This window comes from Micromys minutus, assembly GCF_963924665.1.
Source record: "Micromys minutus genome assembly, chromosome: X".
Lineage (NCBI taxonomy): Eukaryota > Metazoa > Chordata > Mammalia > Rodentia > Muridae > Micromys > Micromys minutus.
In genome coordinates this window covers 76,343,627-76,368,312 of record NC_137970.1, presented here as the reverse complement: position 1 = coordinate 76,368,312, position 24,686 = coordinate 76,343,627, and the positions used below count along the sequence as shown (strand labels likewise).

Sequence of the window (24,686 nt, the reverse complement as noted above, 5' to 3'; positions counted from 1 at the left end):
GACATTGGCCAGTTTTTCTGTTGAAATTTTGTCACTTTTTCAAATTTATTTACTGGGGTATTTGTTCTAACCTCAATCCTTTGCTCTCTTCACAGTAAGTGTCTGTGTTCTCTGAGAAGAAATTATTCTTTGAATATATATCCTTAGTTTTTTCATTTCAAATCCATTTCTTTAAATATATTTGGAATTAATTTTGTGTAAAATGTGAGGATCGTGGCACGTGCAAGGCCCTAGGTTCAACCCTAACATTGTACAAGCTATGAGGCTAGATGTCCACATTTATATTTTCTCGATAAATATCCAGGTATCCTAATATCATTTGTTGAGAAGCCTTTCTTAAAATTTTATCAAATATGAAGCATTTGTATATCCTTGAGTCAACTAGAGTGCTGCCCTGATCCATTGTTTTCCATGTCTAAGTTGGTGACCTCATACCATGGCTTTATATTGTATCTTCAAAAAGAAGTCTTGGCTCAAGTGGGGAAGGGATGGCGGAAAAGAGTGCTGGAATCAGGATGGGAGACTTCTCTGGGACGAGCTACAATTTTAAGGCAATGGAAACTCCTGGGAATCTATGAGGATGACCCTAACTAAGAGTCCTTGCAGTGACCGGATATGGAGCCTGAGCTGGCCATATCCTGTAACCAGGCGAGACTTCCAATGTGGGAATTGGGACACCAACCTAGCCACAAAACTTTATCCCTACAATTTGTCCTGTCTACAAGATGTGCTGGGGTAAATGATGGGACAGGATTTGAAAGAAGGGCCAATCAATGACCGAGATCCATGGCTGTCTCTGACTTTGCTGCCTGCCTTTGGATCCCTGTCCCCTAACTGGTTGCCTTATCTAGCCTCAATGAGAGTGAATGAAGCTAGCTTTACTACAACTTGCTATTCCAAGGCGGGTTGCTATCCATGAGAAGCCTCCCATTTTCTGAAGAGAAATGGAGGAGTGGTGCATGGGGGGAGTGTTGGGTAGAAGAGGACTGGGAGGAGAAGAGGGAGGGAAAACTGGGGTCAGGATGTAAAGTAAATAAATAGAATTGATTAATGTTTTACAAGACAATCCAAAAACAGGGACTGGGACCTATTTTGCAAGGGATAATTTTAAAATGTGGCAATTGCTACAATTTTAAGTGTATGTACTTTTCAAATAAAAATAAAGTAAAATTGGAATCATAAAAAATAGGGGAAAGTACTGGGGTCATAGGGAAAGTCTTCTTACATTAGTCATGCTCTCCATCTACAAGAACAAACAGATTCCACGTATTACACATGGCGATGTGGCCACATTTGCTGTTTTGCATCAAAATAAAAAATAAAGGAGAGAATGAAAAATAAGGTAAACCAGTAGGTTTAGTTACAAGAAAGGGATGGTAATTCTGAAGGGTCTGCTGCCTTTATAGGAAATATAAAGTATTCTGTTTGAGTGATGTTTTCTCATCCCTCAGGGTTACTTGTTGAAAATATGACCCTAGGAAATAATCAAGGTAAAAAGTTATCAGTGCTCTACGTTTTTTGGGCATTTACAATGCTTTAGTCAGTGTTTCCATTGCTGTGATGAAAAGAAACACCATGACCAGAAAGCAAGCTGGGGAGGAAAGGGTTATTCAGTTTACACTTCCACATTTTGTTTATCCCCAAAGGAAGTCAGGACAGGAACTCTAACAGGGCAGGAACCTGGAGGCAGGAATTGATGAAGCCAAGGAGGGGTGCTGCTTACTGGCTTACTTCCCCTGCCTTGCTCAACCTGCTTTCTTATAGAACCCAGAATCATCAGCCCAGGGATGGTACCACCCATTGGCTGACACCACCCACCATGGCCTGGGCACTCATTCATCAATTACTAAATGAGAAAATGCCTTACAGCTGTATCTCACGGAAGCATTTCTTCAACCGAGGATCCTTCTTCTCTGAGGACTCTAGCTAGAATAATAACATACAAGGATGTTTGGTGCCCATAGTAGGCTGTCATTCTTCACAATATTATCAGTAACTGATTTTCAGTAAACATTGTAGTTCTGTTTCCCAAAAGTTGTGTTTTACCATTTACTATTATTATTGTTGTCTTTCCTGATGGTTGAGAATTTTATGCCCATGTATGTGTTTTGAACAAGGACACCTTCCCATCCTCTCCTTTCTGATTCCTCTTCTATCTTCATTACAAGGATTACCCCATTTTATGTATTTTCTTCTTCCATTTAGTGCTGTCAATTTGTGCCTGGGAGTCGGGCCATCTGCTGGAACATGGGTAGCCTCTCAGGGACCTCATGGTTTAAGAAAATTGGCTCTCCCTTTCCCAAAAACAAACATCTGTCAGTAATTCTCAGCTAGGGGCAGGACTTCTGGTGCTCCTCGCCCCTCCATGTTGGGGTATTGTCTGATTTAATTTTCATCAGGCCATATACTTGTAATCATAACTGGTCAGAAAACACGGTAGCAATCCACTGCCTCTAGCTCTTAAAATCTTTTTTTCCCCTCGAAGCCCAGATACAAAAATCTAACTGGGTAACAAATAGCTGTTTCATGTGAGGCTCCTAAGTGGGCGGAGGAATGTATGTATTTGTAAAGAAGGGATTGTGGACCCCAGGGCTGAAGCTGTGGAAGATGAGGGGAACTGAACCTTGTCAATGATTCGTCCCCCTTTTTTTTTTTTTTTAAACCACGATTCCATCAAGCCCTGCTATGGGTGGGCTACAGGCAAACGGAACAGAGACTGCCGTCCAGAAAGCTAGACACGGGGAGGGGAAGGGGGCATGGCAAGATGGCAAGCCGGGAATTGTTAGCCAATCAAAGAGGCCTTTGTAGGGATTACATCAAGACCATCTGTTCAGTTGTAAAAGGCGAGTTGGGTACAGGGGCGGGACCAATTGCAGACTTTATCAGCTTGTGACTGCACCCGGGAATACTAGCCTGGGCCAGAGATAGCTGCGGACGAAATTGCTGGTCTGACACAAACCTTGGAGGGCAGGTGAGAAAGTGTGGCCCTCCTGGGGTCAGGTACAGTGGCTGCTGCTGGCGCGTGCGCTAGCGTTTTCGGGTTTTCTAGCTGGGGCAGAGCGAGGTCCTGGTAGTGGTGGTGGAGGTGGGGGTGGGGTCCCCACTTTGGGAGATTCAGAGGGACGAGCAGCTCCAAGGAGTTAGTGAAGGCTGGAAGGAGGGTTGGACGTGTGGGAAAAGGCCTTCTAGAGTTAGCTCTCGCCCCTCGGCCCCGCCCTGTGGTTACAAATGTGTGAATCTCAGTTTCCCAGCTTTGAGTGTGGAGCTGTTCACTTGGTAGAAGAGGACCTTGATTGAGTGGTGGCGTGTTTGAGCCCTGTGGAAGCTTAGGGAACAAGAATTTTCCAGTTTACGTTGGTTAATAGATTGTGTCCCACCCCACTGAGGTGGCAAAGAATTTTGCCTTCTAATCTTTGGGGTCTTTTCCTATTGTTTCTGACACACTTGTGAAATTTAGAGGACACCAGGGATTTTGCCATGCATACCTTTGTATCATGCCTAGTCACAGTGAAAACTGGTTGAAGTGGACCTTAACTCTATTTGGCTTACTTCACTCTGCTAAAGTTCTGAGTCTGAGCCCATTTCCCCCTATACTAAGGCTACAAGAAGGTATTTCGAGAGACTTGTAATCCCCTCTCATTCTTATTGTAATGCTCCAATAAGCCGATTTTCATCATTCAATTAGAAGTACAGCGTTGTGTGATGACACCGTTTCTGTGTGATGCTCACCACCATTCCTAAATACCCTAAAAGCCATTGACTAGAAGGTGAAGATGCTCAGATAGTACCTCCTGTCTTCTCTTAAAAAGCCACCCCTAGTCAAATCTAGCCATTTATTTGCTCTTCTGTCCCTATATTCTAATGCTTGTCGCTTCTACTTTAACTTTGCTGGGAATTTTAAATTGAGCCCCACCCCCACACCCCCACCACCGGTTCCTAGAGTATCATGGTTTCTAGAGCATCTTTATCTGCTGTCATTTACTACCACCAGAAATGGGCTAATGCTTTGCAATTAGAGTACTCTAAGAAAAACATGACTTTCTATCATCCTGTTGAAAAACACCATGTGAAATATTATTCACTGATAGTAAATATGTGTTTTTACTGTGACGCATAATCTGATCATTGTTCTAGTGGGTAACTTTTATTGTCTTTCTTTTAGTCAAGATGAGTGATAAACCAGACTTGTCAGAAGTTGAAACATTTGACAAATCAAAGTTGAAGAAAACTAACACTGAAGAAAAAAATACTCTTCCATCTAAAGAAAGTAAGTAATGGGGGTTTGTAGTAGTGAAAGTTGGTATAGTCAGTTAACAAATCTGTGTTCTTTTAAGTTTTTCACAGAGTAAATAATGGTGTCCCACCATACTTAACATTCTAAAATATCCAATAGCTGATTTTGTTACTGGGGATATGTAAGTAGTTCCTGCATGACAAACACCAGTAGTATACAGAAACAAAAAACTATTTTCCTGTTGAAAATTACAAAAATTACCTTAAAATTAATCTTGGAATAATTGACAAAAAAAAAAACCCACGATGTACACTTGTGGTGTTTTTCTGCTTTGACAAATTTGAGTGTGATCTTGTCCCTCTAATGAACTGTGCCAGTACTTCTGATCTTTTGTAAATGGAGTAAGTTTAGATCTTGAATACCTTTGATGATCCCAGACTTGAGGGATCACTGGTATTCCCCAGATTTTCACCTTCCTGGAGAATTTCCAAAAAATCCTTCACAAATGCTGTGGCATGCTTTGCTTTCTCTTACACCAAAATTATCTGAGAGTCCAAAACCAGACAAAATGGTTTTAAAGTATAGTTTCCTTTTTGGACTATAATAGATATATTGGAACAAAATACTTCATTTAGCCTCAAACAGTAGCAGCAGCATACATCTATCTCAAATGGGATATGAAACCTATAGTTGATCCAGATTCTAATGGCTATTGAAATGGTTGCTGTGTACTCAGTAACACTTTGTGAGGATTTATGAGTGCTGCCTTACTTAGTATTCTGAATACAAAGCAAGTATGATAACCATTTGATGATTTAGCACAGAATTCTTCTTAATGGTGCTGGGTTTCAAACCCCAGGCCTTAGTTCACAATAGCCAAGCTCTGTTTAAACTCCGGGAAGACACTCGACATATTAGAAACATTCTCTGCTAACAGTACTTTTGTTTCTTTTTTATCCCTAGCTATCCAGCAAGAGAAGGAATATAATCAAAGATTATAAAATGGGATTCTCCTTTCAAGAGCAACTTCAACATTGACTGATAATCTTAGCTTTAGGCATGTTTCTGTAAACATAAGTGCTATGTATACGTTTTATGTAGTTCCTGATAGATTATGTTACTACCCCGGCTGAAAGGTCAGCATTTGCCGCCAATCATTAAACTTGTTTTCCATTGCTCACTGGTGTGTAACTTTCATTAACACTCTTTTGTTGGCCTTGGTGCATGTGGCTTTTTTACTTGCTGAAAGGCAATTTTAACCTACACTGGGTACCTCAACTGCTTTATCATCTCTGTGACATTGTGTGCTTTTTCAGCTCCTTTGTTTTATTTTCATTTCTACTTTAACATTAAGTATAGTCACAAGATTCCTATGGTACACTTTTGTCATCTAAGGGATGGAATTGCACACGGGTACTTGATTTGATTAAAAATGGTTGGAAGAAAACCTCTCTAGCAGTTTGCACATGTGTGAAGTTCGAGGCAGTGGTGCAGACCGATGCCTTCATTTTCATAGGGCTTAACTTGATCTCTATAAGATAGGGAAAGATCACTATGCTTTCTTAAAATTATTTCTCAACTTAATGGAAACACCTAAACCTGGAGTTGGGTGGGGAGGCAGCAGGAGACTCTTGATGAAACACATCCTAGTTAAAGACAACAGTCTTCTGCTGAGGGTACACTGAGAATTTAATTTTTGCAAATGACTTATATTATTCAAGCTCTGTTCTGCTCCTTGCACTAAATAGACTTTACAGTCTTAAGAATCAAGCCTTTTGATTCGTTCAGTGAACATAAGTGCTGTTGATTTAAACGTGTCTTCCCCAGTTCATGTGCGTCTTTTTAGCTCCCAATGTTTGGCTAATTTAGTTCCTTTGGGAGCCATTCTCATCAGGTTAGTAGAAGTTAAATAGGGTTTTAAGAAAAAGCAGCAGGACAGGCATGGGGAGAGGGAAGGGCTTCCACCTCCCAGGAATAACCACACAGACTATGATCTTAGTTTACATATCTTCTTTTTAAACGGTTACATATTTGTGACCCAAAATGTCAACTTGCTTTTTCCTTTCTAAGGATGTATAAGAACTTATATCCTTAAATTGTCACAACCGAAAACATGGCAACAGCACAAATAACAACAAACCCTTCTGGGGACTGAATACTCGGGAAGCTGATTACTGGTTCTAGTTAAATCACTTTCATGTACGTATGATGGGACTACGTACCTAGGGGTTGATGGGACTTTGGCTGCTCTCACATCTGTCCCAGTGATGTATAGTTTCAGATCGCAAAACTTTATATGGAAAAGTTTAGAATACTGATCAAGTTATAAGGGTCTTTAAAAAGCCAGTTTATTAAAAGATTGACGGGCAGTCTGTATCATTATTGGGAAGCTGTGAGACCTTTAGAAGATGCAGGCTTGTAGAAGCAGTTTAGGAATTAAAAATGTGTCCTTGCCACGTTAGGTACCTGTCAGCAAGTGCCTCTGGGCAACAGCAACAGTGTCAGGGTTTGGTGTCTGCAGACAGGATGGAATCCTCAGGTGGGGTGGTCCCTGAATGGCTCTTCCTTCAGTCTCTGCTCTATTTTTGTCCCTGTCTTTCCCTTGGACAGGAACATTTCTGGGTTAAAATCTTTGAGATGGGTGTGTGACCCCATCCCTCGACTAGGAGCCATCCCTATCTACTGGAAGTGGTCTCTACACGTTCTATCTCCCCTTCACTGTGCATTTCTATCCCCAGTTCCTCATCCCCCACTGCTACATATTTTTATTCAATTTCCTGACCCTCTGTACCCCTCTCCTGTCTCCTCCAGCACCTGATACTGCCCCCCTTATTTCCTCCCCTCCCCTTTCCCTCCCAGGTTCCCTCTCCCTCCACCTCCCACAATTGTCCTGTTGCCCCCTCACTGCAGGACTGAAGCATCCATTCCTTGGTCTTCCTTCCTCCTAAGCTCCATATGGTCTTCGGATTGTATCTAGGGTATTCCGAGCTTTTGGGATAATATCCACTTATCAGTGAGTGCTTACCATGTGTGTTCTTTTGTGTTGGAACTACCTCACTCAGGATATTTTCTAGTTCCATTTATAGGAAGAACAATGTCAACCCCCTAGTGCTCCCAGGGACTAGGCCACCAACCAAGGAGTACACATGGAGGGACTCATGACTCCAGCTGCATATGTAGCAGAGGATGGCCTTATCTGGCATCATTGGGAGGGAAGTCCCTTGGTCCTGTGGAGGTTTGATGAACCAGTGTAGGGGGATGCTGGAGGGGTGTGGCAGGAAAGGGTTCTGGGGTGGGGGAGCACCCTTATAGCGGCAAAGGGGAGGGGGAGAGGGTGGATGTGGGATGGGAGGTTTGTGGATGGGTAACCTGGAAGTGGTATATCATTTGAGATATAAACAAATGGAATGATTAATAAAAACAGAAAAAAAGTGTGTCCTTGAAAGACACATTAGGACCTGGGCCACTCCCTTTACTTACTCTCTCTCATCTTTGAACTCCAATGTTTTAGTTAGTGGCCACTCTAGTATTACCAGCTTTCACTGTTTGGTACAGGCTTTAGGTCAGCAGAACTGAGTTATCCTGGGAACCTCTACAAACCCAGCCAAAACAGACATTGCCTCTATGCAAGTTTCTATAGAGTAGGTCTGTCTTGGGCATTTTATCACATTGAAGGACTAAAAAATACATAGAATTGGATAAGTATGAATAAGCTAGAAGAGTCACATTGGCATTATTTTGAAATATTATGTGATTCTAGTTTTGATCACTGGTATTTGAAGAAAGCATTTGTGTTTAAAAGTACCTGTTTGACTATGTGTGCGTATTTCTCAACGTGCTTCCTTCAACGGGTTTTATCACAGCATTACATTTTGCAGGAGAAAAAAAAGGTAGTTTTAATCTCTTTATCAGGCAAGCATCACATTAGCAACAAAACTTCTTATCCTTATTATCCTTATTATCCTTCTTATCCTTATTCTTGATCCTTAACAGTCTCACAGTAAACATCTTTGAAATCTGGCCATGTAGGATCATTACTTCAAGGATGGTCTCTGTCTCTTAGATTCTTAATCCCTAAATCCTTTTTTGCTCTAAATTCTATTTTCCTGCCATTATCATCCTTTAAGTTAACACATGTAATGGCTTCAATTATGACATTTTCACACATGCTTCCTGCTTTTGAGACAGTGTTCTTGTGTGGTCAATATTAGCCTAGTATTCATTTCATGGGTTGGCTTCAAACTCATGATCTTCTTGCTTTACTCTTCTGAGTGTATGGATTGCAGGTATGTACTGCCGTGCCTGGTTTCCTTTCATATTTACAATTATTTAAAATGTATTACTCATTATAGATGCTTGAAGGACATACTCTTAATTTAAAAGCACTTCCCATTCACTTGACTTTCTCTAAGGAGGTTTCATACAGAATTTGGTTGATATTAGTTTTCCCCAAATACCTCCAAATCACTCACACTAGCATCTAAATATTGTAAGAAAACTGAAACTAAGAAAGTTCTAAACTTGATAAATGTTAAAAACCATCTTAATACATAAGAATCCTTCTGCTCTCCCTCTGAAGATTTTGATCAGATCTGGAGATGAGACAAAAAGAAAGGAGACTATAGTGTAAGTTTAAGTACTGTTGGAATTTGTTAGAATTACTGAGTATTAATGATAAGCTCTTTAAATTGTTACTGGAAGTATTCCCATGATATTTAATTTCCTAAATTTAAGCAAATGTTTTTCAGGATAGGGCAACTTGATTTCAGAACTGGCAGCTATAGGACTCTCTCTTGTTGTCCTGATGGCCTTGAACAAAAGGACTGTCAAAGAGCTAGACAAGCCATCTTCATGCTACCCAGTGCTATTATACTCCAAGGACTCTGTAAGGAAAAAAAAAAAAACCCTATACAGCAGGAGGCTGGGGAGATAGCTCTGTTTGAACCTAGAACCCGTGTAAAGCTGGCTGCTGTAGTCTACATCACAGTGGAAAGAATGAACTGACTTTCAAAAGTTGTCATTTTGGGAGAACTCACCTGGACCCTTGGGAGTTTCCAGAGACTGAACCATCAACCAAAGAGCATACGCGGGCTGGACCTAGGGCTCCCCGCACATATGTAGCAGATGTGCAGCTCCATCTTCATGTGGATCGCCCAACAATTGTAGCAAGGGCTGTCCCTTAAGCTGTTGCCTGCCAATGGATCCCATTCCCCTAACTGGGCTGCCTTGTCTGCCCTCAGTGGGAGAGGATGTGCCTAGTCCTGCGGTGGCTTGATGAACAGGGAGGGGAGTGTGATGCCTTTAGAGGGGGTTCCCCTTCTCAGGAGAAGGGGAGGGAAATAGGGGGAAGATTTGCATGAGGGGATATTTGGAGGAGAGGGGACTGATATTGAGATGTAAAGTGATAAAAACTTTTAAAAAGTACTTTGACCTCCCTCCTCCTGTGCATCATGATATTGGGCACAAAAGCCTGATCCCCAAATAATAAAGAAACAAATTTTTGTTGATTTATTTACATTGTATCACAATCACAGATATCCTTTCCTCCTCTCCTCCCACCCTCTACCCTCTAATTTACTGTTCCTCTCCCTCTCTGAAAAGGAGAGGCCTCCCATGAATATCAACTAGCCTTGGCATATCAAGTTACAGTAATACTAGCTACATCTTCTATTGAGGCTAAACAAAGCAGCCCAGTTAGGAGAAAGGGGTTCAAAGTCAGGCAACAGAGTCATAGACAGCCCCTAATCCTACTGTTAGGAGCACTACACGAAGAAGACTAAGCGGCACATCTTTTCTATATGTGCAGAGGGCCTAGGTCAGTCCCATGTCTCTAATTGACAGTTTAGTCTCTATGAACCTCTATGGGCCCATGTTAGTTGATTCTGTTAGTTTTCTTGTGGTGATTCTGAGTTCTTTGGCTCCTTCAATTCTTCCTCTGCCTCTTCCGCAGGATTCTCCAAGATCTGCCTAATAATGTCTGGCTACAGGTGTCTGCATCAGTTTCCATCAGCTACTGGGTAAAGCCTCTGATCACTGTTATACGATACGGGGTTACTGTCTGCAAGTGTAGCACAATATTGTTAATAGTGTCAGAGGTGGGCTCTCTCTCTTGGCATGGGTCTTAAGCTGGGCCACTCATTGGTTGGCCCTTCCCTCAAATTCTACTCCATCTTTTTTCCTGGCCATTTACTCTGAGGTAATACCTATTTTTGATGTTGAAGTGTATTTCTTGTATGTAGTAGAATGATGAATTCTGTTTTTGCATCCATTCTGATAGCCTTTATCTTTTTATTGGTGGAATTGAGTCTGTTGATATTGAGAGATATTAAAGACCAATGATTGTTAATTCCTGTCACTTTGATATTGGTGGTGGTATTGTGTGTGTGTTTGTGTTTCCCTTCTTTTGGTTTCACCGTTGTAAAAATATTTATTTCCTGGATGTAGTTAACCTCCTTAGGTTTTCTTCTAGTATTTATTTATCTTTAAATATTTATTTAATCATTTTTATACTCCTTATTTTATCCCCTCTGGGTCCACCCTCTGACTATTTCACATCCCATACATCTACCACCCCCGTCTCCACAAGGATATCTGCACCCTAACGCCCCTAACTTCTCCAGACTTCCCCACTGCCTGGGGCCTCCAGTCTCTTGAGGATTAGGTGCATCTTCTCTGACTGAGCCCAGACCTGGAAGTCCTCTGCTGTATATGTGTTGAGGGCCTTATATCAGCTGGTGTATGCTGCCTGGTTGGTGGTCCAGTGTCTAAGATACCTTAGGGGTCCAGTTTAGTTGAGACTGCTGGTCCTCCTACAAGGTTGCCCTTCTCCTCAGCTTCTTCCAGCTTTTCCCTAATTCAATCACAGGGGTCAGAAGCTTCTTCTGTTCATTGATTGGATGTAAATATCTGCATCTGACTCTTTCAGCTGCTTTTTGAGTCTTTTGGAGGGTAGTCATGATAGGCCCTTTTTGGGAGGAGTCCATAGTCTCAGTAATGGTGTCAGGCCTTGGGGCCTCCCCTTGAGCTGGAGAATCATACACTTGTGACTATGAATATATGTTCCTGTGTACATGTGCAGAGAAAAGAAGAGGACATTAGATTTCTTGAAACTAGGGATACAGGCATTTACAGAATACCTGGCCAGGATCTCAAATTTGGACCTCATGGCAACACAGCAAGTGCGTTTAACAACTGAACTATCTCTCCAACCCCTTAAACTTTCTTTGTTAAAGGAAACAAAGATTTTAGGTGACTAGTCAGCCTGTTGCAGAAGAAGGACAAACCAATCACATTAAGCACCTACTAGTAGCTGACAACCTTGTTGCAAGATATGCTAGGCAGTCAGATGTTAAGTGGGCTCCTGACATCAGAGCAATGAAAATAGTGATGGGTCCCTTCACAGCTACACCTGCATTTCGATGGGTTGTGGCTGATCCAGTCCTTGCCACATCTTCTAAAGAGGGCCTCATTTCCCAAGAGTTCAAGAAGATGTTCTGAAAAACCTCAAATAGAAGACAAGGCACTTCTGCTACTATTGCCACCACTGCCACCCCAGATGAAGAAAGTTTTGTTCTACATTGCATAAAGGCACTGAAGAAAGTTCATGGTTGGGGCTTAAGCCTTTCCCAAAAGACTTCAAATATCAAGGACTCATTTGTGAAGAGTATTCTTTTCTTTTTTTTCTTTGAAATATATCTTTAATTGAAGAACTGCATCACTTTCTCCTCCTTTCACATCCTTTATCCCCTCCCCAGCTCCCCTGCCTTGAACCTCTTCTATACATCCATTGGGCTTGTATACAAGATTGAGCTGTATGCAAGCCTGTAAGACATATTTTAAATTAGTGATAATTGATGGTTGGAGGTCCAGCCCATTATGGGTGGTACTATTCCTGGGCAGGTGGTACTGAGCTCTATAAGAAAGCAGACTGAGCAAGCTAGTAAGCAGCATTCCTTCATGACCTTTGAATTAGCTTCTGCCTTCAGGTTCCTACCCTGTCTGAATTCCTGTCCTAACTTCCTCTGATGATGAATAGTGATATGGAAGTATAAGCTAAATAAACCCTTTCCTCCAAAGTTGCTTCGGTCATGGTGTTTCATCACACAACCCTAAGACAAGTTGGTACCAGGATAGTGGGTATTTCTGTGACAGACCTGACCATGTTTTGGGGAAGAATTGTGGAAGGACATTGGAATTTTGGGTTAAAAAAGCCAGTGAATGTTAAGATCTCAGTGAGCTGTTCTGTAAGAACTTGGTAGAATGTCAAAATCAGTGCAGATAATGGAGGCCTGGCTTGTGAAGTCTCAGAGGGAAGCAGAGACTTCACTGGGCTTTCTGTGTGAAGATTTGTGGTTCCGGTCATCTGGAGCTGAAGAATCAGCTGTGATTAAAATAACAGAACTACTAAAACAAAACCCCGTGTTAGTGGGACAATTGATGCAGGTTAGCTGAAGCTAAGAAATTAGTGGTGATTAAGAAGAGACCAGCATTGTTGAGGTGAAATCTTTTGGGAAGTGATTCCCGAGAGTCGGTATACAAAAGCTGGGGTCCAGAGGCAATCAAGTTTGTAACTCAAGCTGGCAGCTGAAATGGTAATGTTTAAGATTCACCCAGGTGGTACTGATTTTGAAGGCACAAAGGGTCATGGAGAGCAGCTAAGACTTACCACAGTGAAAAGCCAAGTGAGGCCATTGTTAAAAATGCAGCTTGGAGGCAAGGACTGAAAAGATCATGACAAAAAAAAGTTGAGGGTTGGCACCATAAAGGGAGTCTATGAGAAACTATTGGTAAAAGTGTAGCTGGGTTGCAGCAGAAGGCCCCCACATTTTGGAGATGCCAGTACCATGGGATGACCAGCACAAACAGCAGCAGCAGTGGTGGAGTGGTGTCTGCGTGGGCCTAGAAGACAATCTGTGTGTGTTGTAGAGGATAGAACCAGAGAAGTGACACAAGCCACTAGGAGGAGCCCAGAAGATTGTGAGTGAATCTCAGACATTGAATGGTGAGTTATTTATACTTTTGGAGTTGTGCGTTGAGTTGATTGTGACTGTGCCCTGATACTGCCCTCTTTAACGTAAGAAAATATTTATCTTATTTTTGATTTGATAGGAGACTACAGTTGAGAGACTTTGAATATTAAAGGACTTTAGATCGTTAAAGAAATTACTATTTTAAAGAGGCTGATATATATGTATTTTTTACATCCGGTTCACAGTTTCCCCTCCCTCCTCTCCTATTCCATCCCCCCACCTCCCTTCCCCTCTCATTCACTCTTCCTCAGTTTCACTTCAAAACATGGAAGCATCCCATGGACATCAACCAGCCATGGCATATCAAGTTGCAGTAAGTCTAGGCACCTCCTCTTCTATTGAGGACAAGGTGACCCAGTAGACACAAAGGCAGGCAACAGTCAAAGGCAGCCCCTGCTGCCACTGTTAAGAATTTCATAAGAAGATCAAGCTACACAACTCTATGTGTGGAGGGCCTAGATAAGTCCCGTATAGGCTTTCTAATTGGTGGTTCAGAGACTGATTTTATTTTTAGAGTGTTTGAATTTTTAGAGACTGGTACTTTAAAAATATAGAATATTTATATTGTAATGTTGATATTAGTGTGTACTTTTGGGGACGAATGAGAAATTAGAGGTTATGGCTTAACAGTGTTATATCTGTGTGCCAAGTTGACAAGGGCTCAATTGTGCTGGCTAGTTTTATGTCAGCTTCACCCAAGCTAGATTTATCTGAAAGGAGGGCATCTCCAATAAGAAAGTGCCCCTCCCCAATAAAAGAAAAAGAAAATGACTCCATAAGATCTTGCTGTAAGACATTTTCTTAATTATTTATTGATTCGGAGAGTCCAGCACATTGTGGGTGGGGCCATTTCTGGCCTGGTGCTCCTGGGTTCTCTAAGAAAGCAGGCTAGGCAAGCTTTGGGAAGCAGGCCAACAACTAAAACCCCACATTTGTGGCCTCTGTGTCAGCTCTTGCCTCTAAATCTTTTCTCTGTTTGAGTTCCTGTCTTGACTTCTGCTGGTGATTAACAGTGATTGGAAGTGTAAGCTGAATAAATCCTTTCCTCCCCAACTTGCCTTTGGTCATTGTGTTTTATCATAGCCACAAAGACCCTAACTAAGACACTGTTTTTACTCCCTGGTTACCCTAAAGGTATGGGGTAGAATTATCCATGTACTTCATATGTAATATAGTAACCAGTAAGGATCCAGGTTAAAAAAAATTAAGCCTCATCAATCAATAAATAAGAAACCTATTCCATATACAGAATTGACTTACTATAGAAATGAAGACTCACAATAGATATAATTAATCTAAATTTCCAGTAAACAATTTATGTTTTAATCTTCCTGAAGTCTGAAATTACTACTTAAATATCTTATAAATTTAGAAAATCTTCTTAGCTAAAAAAATCATCTTCATATTGAGTTATGCATGGATGATAGGATTATCTCATGAAAATATCCATGTCCCAACTTTAGCTAGCTCTGCCAATCAGAGAGGTGCAGCCTCTGAGCCACAGCCATTGGCTCCCTCACAGGGGTTGTTGGGCTAAAGCAGTAAGGGCCTCTGTGAATTTCAACCTAGAGGTGGTGAGTCAGAGTAGGATTCCTTGCCTGTGTTTTGTTTGTTTTTAAAGTTGATTATTTTTAAGTTCAGTGATTTAAAATCTTACTCCAGAGATGAGCCTAAGACAGAATTCTTGCCCTTTGTATGAAAATATGAGAAGACCAAGTAACTAATGAAAATAGTTTTTTTGTATAGTTTTTCTTCTAGTATAATATGAATAAAACTTTATGTATTAGTAGTTCTTCGAGCATTTTTTATTAGATTAATCTTTTTGGTGATCTAGGTGATTTGGCCTTGTAAGGTCAGGAGAAATTGGAATGTTCATCAGTATAACCAAAGTAGGTATGTGAAGTGGAGCATAGTGGGGCTGATAGAGAAGACGAGTGAATTAGAATGAAAAAACAAAAGCTGAGTTGCAGGGCGGAAGTGAATCTGAGGAAGGGTGATTGACTTTGGTGTTTGGTTGGTGGTTGGTTGGTTGAGTAAAGGGCCCCTCTAGTGAGCCATCAAAATTGATTGGTGTGCTTTACTGAAAAGCAAACCAAGGGAAAGAAAGCATCAGTACATAATGATTTTTGAAGCACTTATATTGGTTCTGCAGGATAATGGGTTGACACTAGGGAGAGGTGTGAATGGTTACTGCAGGCAGGCTGTGTTGAGGTTAAAGCTATCAAATTTTCAGCCAGCTATGACCTCTCCATTTTTTTTTTAAATTGGGGAGTCACAGGAATGTAGACATTCCAGTTGAATTTCCAGGGCAAGTAACTGGGAAGTTCCAAGAGTGCCAGTGAGTTATCTGACAAACAGTGAAGGCTGAAAGATTTTTAAGAAATGGTGCTCACCACTGACATAAGTGAAGCCCTCGGAGGCAATAGATCAAAGCATTTTGAGGCATAGTGACTGTTGAGCTGCAACAAGCCCTAGGCCAGTGTTTCTCAGCCTGTGGGTCACAATCCCACTGGGGTTTTATAACAGATATCCTGTATATCAGATATTTACATCACAAGTCATAACAGAAAATTACAGTTATGAAGTAGCAATAAAATATAATCTTATGGCTGGGGGATCTCCAAACTATTAGGAGCTGCATTAAATGGCCACAGCATTGTGAAGGATGAGAACCACTGCTATACGCAGGGCAGAAGTAGCTTAGGTGGAAAAATGTGAAAGCAGGTCTGAGCAACTATTGTGGGGGGTACTCAGCCCTCCTTAGTAGGTGCCTGGCTATGATGTTCTTTAGCTATGAACGTGTGCTCACTTATCTTTTTCAGAACCTCAGTGGATATGCAGAAAATCTCATTCTGGAACCTTTAGACAATATCAGGGGGCTGGATTCTTTTTAGACAGGCTTGAATATGCAGGCATTCTGTTGTGCTAGGCCAAAGGTAATCCCTGGGTTTGTGAGCACATAAAGGCCTCTATATTTTGGTGTACACTAATCTTTATGTGTCTTGTACAATATCAAGGCTGCTGCTCCTATTTAGGTGCTCTATAGGTAAGACCTGATCCAGATAATTTTCCTCCATCTGAAAGGAAAGACCCAGCTGCCCAACCAAAGCATTCAGTTCTGTATAAAAACACAGTGAATTGGTAAAAGGAGATACAATAAAGCCAGTTTTCAAACACAGAACATAAAAATAGAGCTATTGAAACATTATAAAACACCATTAACTTTTATCCAGGCATACAGAGGCATACGTTTAACCTCACCACTCAGGAGGCAGTGACAGGAAGATTTCTGTAAGTTCAAGGGCAACCTGGTCTATATGGTAAGCTCTGGGGCAGCCAGGGTTACATCTATCTAATTAGATTTTAACATTATTAAGATTATATTCTTTTCTTAAAGTTAAAAATTTCAATCTATTTTAAACTTTAATTTGTGCATTTGTGGTAATTTATGACGGCAAAACCCCCTTTTTCTTAGAATGATGTAAAGGCACATTTCATTTGGATGCATAGGGTACCATTTTAAAGCATCAGCTTTTCTTACAAAGTGCCTGAGCAGTCAATACACATACAGTAATAGCAAAATCTATTTACACTCTTAAAATTTTAAATCTGGCTAATATATATATTAAACTACAGAAAAATGAGTGTTTTCAGCATAATTGTGTAACTATGCCCTGACCACTAAATTTTTTAGTGATTGATTTCAATTAAAATTTTTTTGTACACTGTGTATATAACTATGTCAGTTTTTAATGCTAAAAGCCCATTTGAAACATTGTTAAGATTTAGATTCTATAAATGTTCTCAATGCTAATATTAGTGAGCTCTCATTAGAACTATTAGATAACCCAGGATTGTTAAAACCCAGTCCTGTACAATAAAATAATTCTGGAGGAATCATTATCTCTGATTTCAAGCTATACTACAAAGCAATAATAATAAAATGGTTTTGGCATAAAAACAGATGGGTTGATCAGTGAAAACTGATTGAAGACACAGAATTAAATCCACACATCTCTGGCCATTAAATTTTTGACAAAAGCTAAAACTATACAGTGGAAAAAGAAACATCCTCAACAAATGGTGCCAGACTAACTGGATATCTGCATGTAGAATAATATAAATAGATTCCTATCCATCACTCTGCACAAAACTAAAGTCCAAGTGGATCAAAGACCTCAGTATAAAACCAAATACGCTAAATCTGATTGATGAGGAAGTGTTGGATAGCCTTGAATATATAGGCACAGGAGACAGCTTCCTGAACAGAACACCAACAGCTCCAGCACTAAGATCAACAATTAGTAAATGGGACCTCATGAAACTGAAAAGCTTCTGTAAGGCAAAGGACACCATCAAAAGGAAAAAGCAGCAATGTGGAAAAGATTTTCACCAACTCTACATCTGACAGAAAGCTAATATCTAGAATATATATAAAAAACTCAAGAAACTAGTCATCAATAAACCAAAGAATTCAATTAAAATAGAGGATACATATCTAAACAGAGAATTCTTTTTTTAAAAAATTCTTTTTAAACAGAGAATTTTTTTTGAAGCGATATCCTGGTGTGCTCTTTTATTTTTTTTTCCTTACTGTTTTATTTAAAAAAAAAAAAAGAAAAGAGGGATACATTTACAGATTTTAAAGGCATTTTAGCATAATGTTATATGAATAATTTTGTCAGTACTTAATTCTTTTAGAGGTTTGATAGCATGTATAGAAATCCCACTAGTTACCATAAGCATAAAGTACATGTAGGACAGAATGTAACATGGAAACAGATTTCTTGTTGAGTATAGATTAAGCATAATGATCTGTGAATACCAAAATTGCCACAAGGCTATATTATCTTAGCTCTTGGATTATTAATGATTTGAGGTCCAGGTGTACCACACATTTATTTTTTTTCCCTAAGAAGACTGAGGCTTTCTTTCTTTTTTTTTTCTTTTTTTTTTTTGTTTTTGGCCTTTGTTTTTCTTGAGCTTCATATAGTGTGTGAGTTGTTTCTGGGGTGTTTAGAGCTTTCTGGGGTTAGTATCCAATTGTCAGTGACTGCATATTATGTCTGTTCTTTTGTGACTGAGTTACCTCACTCAGAATGATATTCTCTAGAGGCAACCATTTTCTTAGGAATTTCATAAAGTCATTGTTTCTGATAGCTGAGTAATACTCCATTATGCAAATATACCAGAATTTTTGTATCCATTCATCTACTGAAGGACATCTGGGTTCTTTCCAGCTTCTTGCTATTATAAATAGAGCTGCTATGAACATTGTAATGCATGTGTCTTTGTTGTATGTTGGAGTGTCTCTCCGGTATATGTTCAGAAGTGGAATAACTGGGTCATCAGGTAGTACTACGTCCAATTTTCTGAGGAATCGCCAGACTGATTTCCGGAGTGGTTGAATCAGTTTACAAACTCATCAAGAGTGGAGAACTGTTCCTCATTCTCTGCATCCTCACCAACATCTGCTGTCATCTGAATTTTTGATCTTAGCCATTCTGACTGGTATGAGGTAGAATCTCAGGGTTGTTTTGATTTGCATTTCTCTGATTACTAAGGATTAAACAGAGAATTCTTGTCAGAGCAATTTCTAATGGCCAAGTAGAACTTAAATGTTCAAAGTCCTTCATCATCATGGAAATCAAAATGACCCTGAGATTCCTTCTTACACCCGTCAGAATAGCTAAGATCAAAAGCCTCAAATGACAGCACACTCTGGCAAGGTTGTAGAGCAAGGGGAACACTCTTCTATTGCTGGTCGGAGCACTGTGGAAATCAATGTAGTGGTTTCTCAGAAAGGCACCTAGCTTAACTGTCTTTTGAGAGGCTTTATCCAGCAACTTATAGAAACAGATGCAGAGACCCATAGCCAAACATTACACAGAGTTTGGGGGAATTCTATGAAAGAGGGAGATACAGTATTGAAGGAGCCAGGAGGTTAAGGACACCAAAGGAAAATTTATCAAGTTAACCAGTTTGGACCAATAAGGGCCCACAGAGACTGAACCAATAAACAGAATGTGAATGATAAGGACCTGAGCCCTCTGTTCATGTGAGACTCCTAATACCAGGAGCAGGGGCTGTCTCTGACTCTGTTGCCTGCCTTTGGATCCCTGTCCCCTAACTAGGCTGCCTTGCTTAGCCAAATAAGAGAAGATGAACCTAGTCCCACTGCAACTTTATATCCCAAGATGGGTTAATATCCATGGGAGATCTTCCCCTTTTCTGAGCCTTTCCTGAAGAGAAAGGGAAGATAGCAGGATGGTGGCAGGTGAGAGGAGGGTACTGAGAGAAGGGTAGGTATAATTGGGATGCAGGTAAAAAAACAAATTAATCAAAAATTAGACAAAATCTTTACTCATTCTTAAAATCTTTTAAAAATTGCACACAAATATGAAAGAGTAAAGGACTCAGTAATGTAGAAATATTTTTTTTAAATTAAAAACATCTGTGACAATAAGATTAACAAATCAAAGACTTATGCATTATTTTTCCCACTGTTCTCTTTGTATGTCTGAGTATAGGAATGCTTAAACTACTTAGTTGATGCATTAATTACACTGAAAATGGGACTTACTAGTTTTCATAAGATCTCAAATGACATATCTTGCTAAGAATGCCCAAGAAAACATTTTATTCATTCTGATAATGGTTGACACAAGTCTTCGAAAAGTAACATTGAGATCTTGGTTTTCTAATAACTGGATCTTTAAAACATTTGTGTCATCTATACTGTTTCCAAATGGAGACAAGATATTCAACCAGATCTTTCTTCCTTGTGTCTCAGTTTAAGCATCCCATAAACCTTTTACCACCATCGCATTGGTGTTTGCTTAAGTGGATCTTTGCTCTGTCTTATAATTCCTTTGTATTACTGTCTCAATTAGGATCTTCCATCATGAGGAAGTCGTGGGTAGTGGGCAGTCTAGCAGTTTGTCTTGAGAGCTACTGTGATGCTGGGGTATTGTATGTAGCCTATTTAAAAATGTTGGTGAATGGGTGAGCTCTGAATAGGGTTCCAACAGCACAAAGAGATCAATAACTGAAAAATGAGTCTCCTGAAGTAAGAAGCTTCTGTGCTGTGAAACCCATTAAAACCCATTAATCTAGTGAAGTTCATAGAGTGGGAGGAATCCATTAGCTTGACTAATAGAGAGCTTTGGGGCCCCTATGTTATCCACTTTATGCTAACTATACTGCTGACAGAGGACTGGTGTTTAGAATATCTGAACTAGGTTTACAAAATTAAACAGGAAAAAAAATCCCAATTAAAGATGGGATGTGGAATAGAACAAAAAATTCTCAAAATAAGAAATACAAATGGCTAATAAACAGTCTAAAATTATCAAAATGGCAGTTGGTGGTTGCTGGGAAACAAAGCATCAGTTTTCTTCAGAAATGTGCCACCTGGGATATAAATAACCATAAGTAATGGCATAGATGCTAGGAAAGGGTAAGTCTTATATACTGTAATTGAGTATGAACTAGTGAAGCCACTTTGGAAATAGGTCTGGAGGTTGCTATAAGAAGTCAGACTGAGTAAGTCACAGAGAGCAAGCTAATAAGCAGCATTCCTTCATGACCTCTGCTTTAGTTGCTGCCTCCAGACTCCTGCCTTAACATCTTGCCTTGGCTTTCCTTAATGACTGTGACCTCTACAGTTAAGTGAGTCCCTAAATGCTTTTATTAATGGTGTTTCTTATAGCAATAGAAAGCAAACTAAGACAACACCTAACAGGAAAATAGGATCAAATATAATAGTGTTATAAAGTAAAGTTATACATACTAGTTTCCAACCAGGATTCTCTTTACCTAGTTCAGCTGATGACTTAATGTAAAGACTTTTACAAAGATGCTATTCAAGCTTCAGCCATTTGAAAAACCTTACCAGGACCTTTAAGCACCTTTTTAAAGAAAATATATTTATTCTTTGAAAGTTCTATATGTTTATACAATCTATATTGATTACATTCACCCACCATTAATTCTTTCCAATTACTCCCTGCTGTACCCCATCTCACTCCCAGCCTCATGTCCTCTTTATGTGTGATTAATAACTCATGAGTCTGATAAGTGTTGCCAATATGCACACTAGTTACTAAGGCATAGACACCCTATCAACAGCCATATCACCAAAGCATAGTGTGACTCTCTCTTCTTCAGAGGCCATCAACTGCCAATATTTTCTCTAATAGAAAGCTCAGGGGGGGGGGCTTCTGTTATCCATGCAGGGATTTTTACTGGCTTGCTTTGTTCATGTCTTTTTCAGGTAACCACAACTGCTATGATTTGATATGTGCCACTACTATGTCATGTCCAATAGTCTATTGTCCTTCTTCCATTAAGTTCCCTGAGCTTTGGATAATAGGAGATTGATATAGATGACCATTCAGTAATTTATAGTCAGCACCTTTCCCAATTGTGAGCCTCTGCATTAACCCCTACCCACCACAAAAGGAGCCACTCTGACCTAAACTGAGAGCAGTACATATTTAGGGGTATAAACCTCAGTATCTAGAAGGCATTTTAAGGAGGCATGGAGAGAAAGCGTAGCTATTCACAGCTCCTGTTGCTCTTTCAATAAGGACCCAGGTCCATTTTCCACCACCCACTTGGTAGCTCACAACCATCTATAACTCCAGTACCAGGGTTTCTTATGCCCTCTTCTGACTTCCAAGTGTATCACACATGTGGTACATATACTGCATGCTTCTTCTGATTCCTACACGAACCAGGAATGCACATACATGCAGGGAAAACACTCATACACATAAAATAAACAGAGTACATTTTGATAACTTTTAGCAAAATGACAGCAGGTATTCCCAAGGCCTATATGCTCCCTAGTTATGTGCCTTTGATTAGATTTAGAGTAAGGAAATTTTCTTGTACAACAGGCCTCATATCCTCTCAGAAAGTAGTTGGTTACTCAGATCACCATCATGCCTGTACTGCATAAGTGATATTCTTGTCAGACAGATCAGTATTGCAACTTCCAAGGTCCACCACTGAATAAAAAAACCATTAAAGATCTCTGTTCCCCAGTAGTCTATATAACACTTTCTGATAATATGTAACCTAGCTGGTAGGGATAGACTTTCCTGGTCAGTTAAAATTAATTTCTCTATGTTCTGCATTCAAAGTGGTCTCTTTAGCAATAGAGTCTAGTATATAGTTATGGTGGGGAACCATGATCAATTGCAACAGATTGTATTGTTTTAGGGGCATCCCTAACCAATGATTCATAGTAAAGTCCCTAGCATGAAGACTCCCTCTCTCTCTCTCTCTCTCTCTCTCTCTCTCTCTCTCTCTCTCTCTCTCTCTCTGTCTGTCTCTCTCTCTCTCTCTCTCTCTCTCTCTCTCTCTCTCTCTCTCTCCCATGGAACTAAATTATCCACTTACCATTGGGGAAGGAATAAAAAGGAACTCTGTATCTAGTATGCCTGTGTGATAGTAGCCAAGAAGTTATGAGTCTCAGCCTAGAGGCATATATATATATATACACACACATACATGTGTGTGTGTGTGTGTGTATGTGTGTGTGTGTGTGTGTGTGTGTGTGTGTGTGTGTATCACTGGAGAGTGGTACCAGCCAGAGACCTTTACTTACCTATTGAGATTTTAAACAGACCACCATAAAAACACCACAGTGAAGAGAGGCCAAAGGATGCAAGGAGAGCGTGAGAGCATTCCTTGGCTGAATCACTAAAATACTGCATCAGGAAGGATGATCCAAGATGTGGAGGTAAAAGACTTTACTGGACTACAAGTAATGAAAAGTTTCAATAGGGCCTCAGGAGGCCCAACCACCAACTGAGGATCTATTGACAGTTGTTGCCTACTGGCAGACGAGCAGTTAGTTTTCCTTTGGAATGTGGACCCTGATAGATTGATCATGTACCAGTGGATGGTGTTACATCTATGCATATGGGTAGTACTAATTTGACTCTGTGAATTATTTAAAAAAATAGAATATACAATTGAGAGGAGGATACAGTAAGTTTGGAATCTGGTAGGAGTTACAGTGGGAGTGGGAGGCAGATATGTTCAAATAATATTTTATTCATGTACATAGCCCTCAAAGAATACATTTAAAATGTTCTCTTTTTATTAAAAGTCACCAGACTTTGTCTTCTGAGCCATTTGCATAGTTTAATTTGAGTAGGGAAGCCATGGCCAGCTCACTATCTTTTAGGTAGCAAATTTTATAACACTGGTTGAGGCTTCCCTGAGACTGGCTATTTGAGATGAGATGCCAGAAGTCATTAGGAGTTAGGCTTTGATTATTTGTGTAACATATTACAAATCACTGACTGAGGTTTCAGGCAGCTAGGATTTGACTGTGTGTGAGAGAGATTCTGACATTTTTTTGTCATTTTGTTTTGGGTGGCCTTTTTTTCTCTGCATAAAGATGATGGCATTTCCTCCCAAGGGAAACCAGCACTTCTTTTTTTATTAGATACTCTGTATTTACATTTGAGATGTTATCCTTTAACTCAGCCCTGTCCCATTCCTCCCTCCCCCTTCATTTGCCTTCACAAAGAAACCAGTACTTCTAATGGATCATTTTACACCTAGAACTCTCCTTGGACTCAGAGGAGGCTTTTGCTCAACTTGTGTTAGTACACAATTCTTTCTCTCTCACTCCTGCCTCCTTTGCTCCCTTACCAGTGAAGACATTATATGTGTAACTTGTCAGAGTGTCAGATGGGTAGTATAACGTTCCCGATAAAAAGAAAATCATCCCACCATTTATTGTAGTACTGAATCTTAGAATGTGAAAAAAGATAAGATGTGGCTTTTATCCTTGGTGACATTACAGTTGAATGAAGAACTGACTCAGGGATACTACTGAGTATTGATTCTTAGTAGTCAGCATTTCAAGAAGGCCATGGAGAATCATATATCTTGGAGGCTCAATGAGTAGGAAGAGGAAGATACTGCATCTTGCACACTACCTCTACTCTTTCATGAAAGGCTAATGACAGCCTTTCTATAGGAGAGGAGTGTGTAGTATACCCAGTTTTCTGTAATTGTCAGAATATTTTAACAAAGGATCACATAGGATTTGAACCAAAACTTGAAAGGTAAATGGTTTTATATAGGAAGACAGAGGTGGGAAAGGAGAGATTTCATGGGGGTGAAGAGGTCTGGCTTACTTATCACAAATCCCCGAGTCAGCAATGCTCATAGCTACTGAAACAACAAAGCACTTTCCAAATACATCCTAGCAACTACCCATCACTACTCAGAGTAGGCTTATCTATGCAACTTTTCTAACAGAAAGCCATAAAGTGGGACTCAGGAGAGAAAAGGTCATCCTCTCTTATCTCAGCTGTCAGTCCTAAGCAAACAAATGGGGCCCATGGAGCCAAGAGTGCACCAACACAGCTGTTAGGAACAGAGTCTAAACCCAC

General features: G+C 40.1%; 1 protein-coding gene across 1 annotated transcript; it reads left to right on the top strand.

Moving 5' to 3' along the window:
- Window positions 1-4,167: 4,167 nt before the first annotated feature.
- LOC308415039 (thymosin beta-15C-like) lies at window positions 4,168-5,235 on the top strand (the record flags this gene model as incomplete). The annotated part of the gene is made up of 2 exons (XM_080910154.1): window positions 4,168-4,267; window positions 5,198-5,235. The coding sequence occupies 2 exons, from the start codon at window positions 4,168-4,170 to the stop codon at window positions 5,233-5,235; spliced, it is 138 nt and encodes a 45-aa protein (XP_080766280.1).
- Window positions 5,236-24,686: the final 19,451 nt, after the last annotated feature.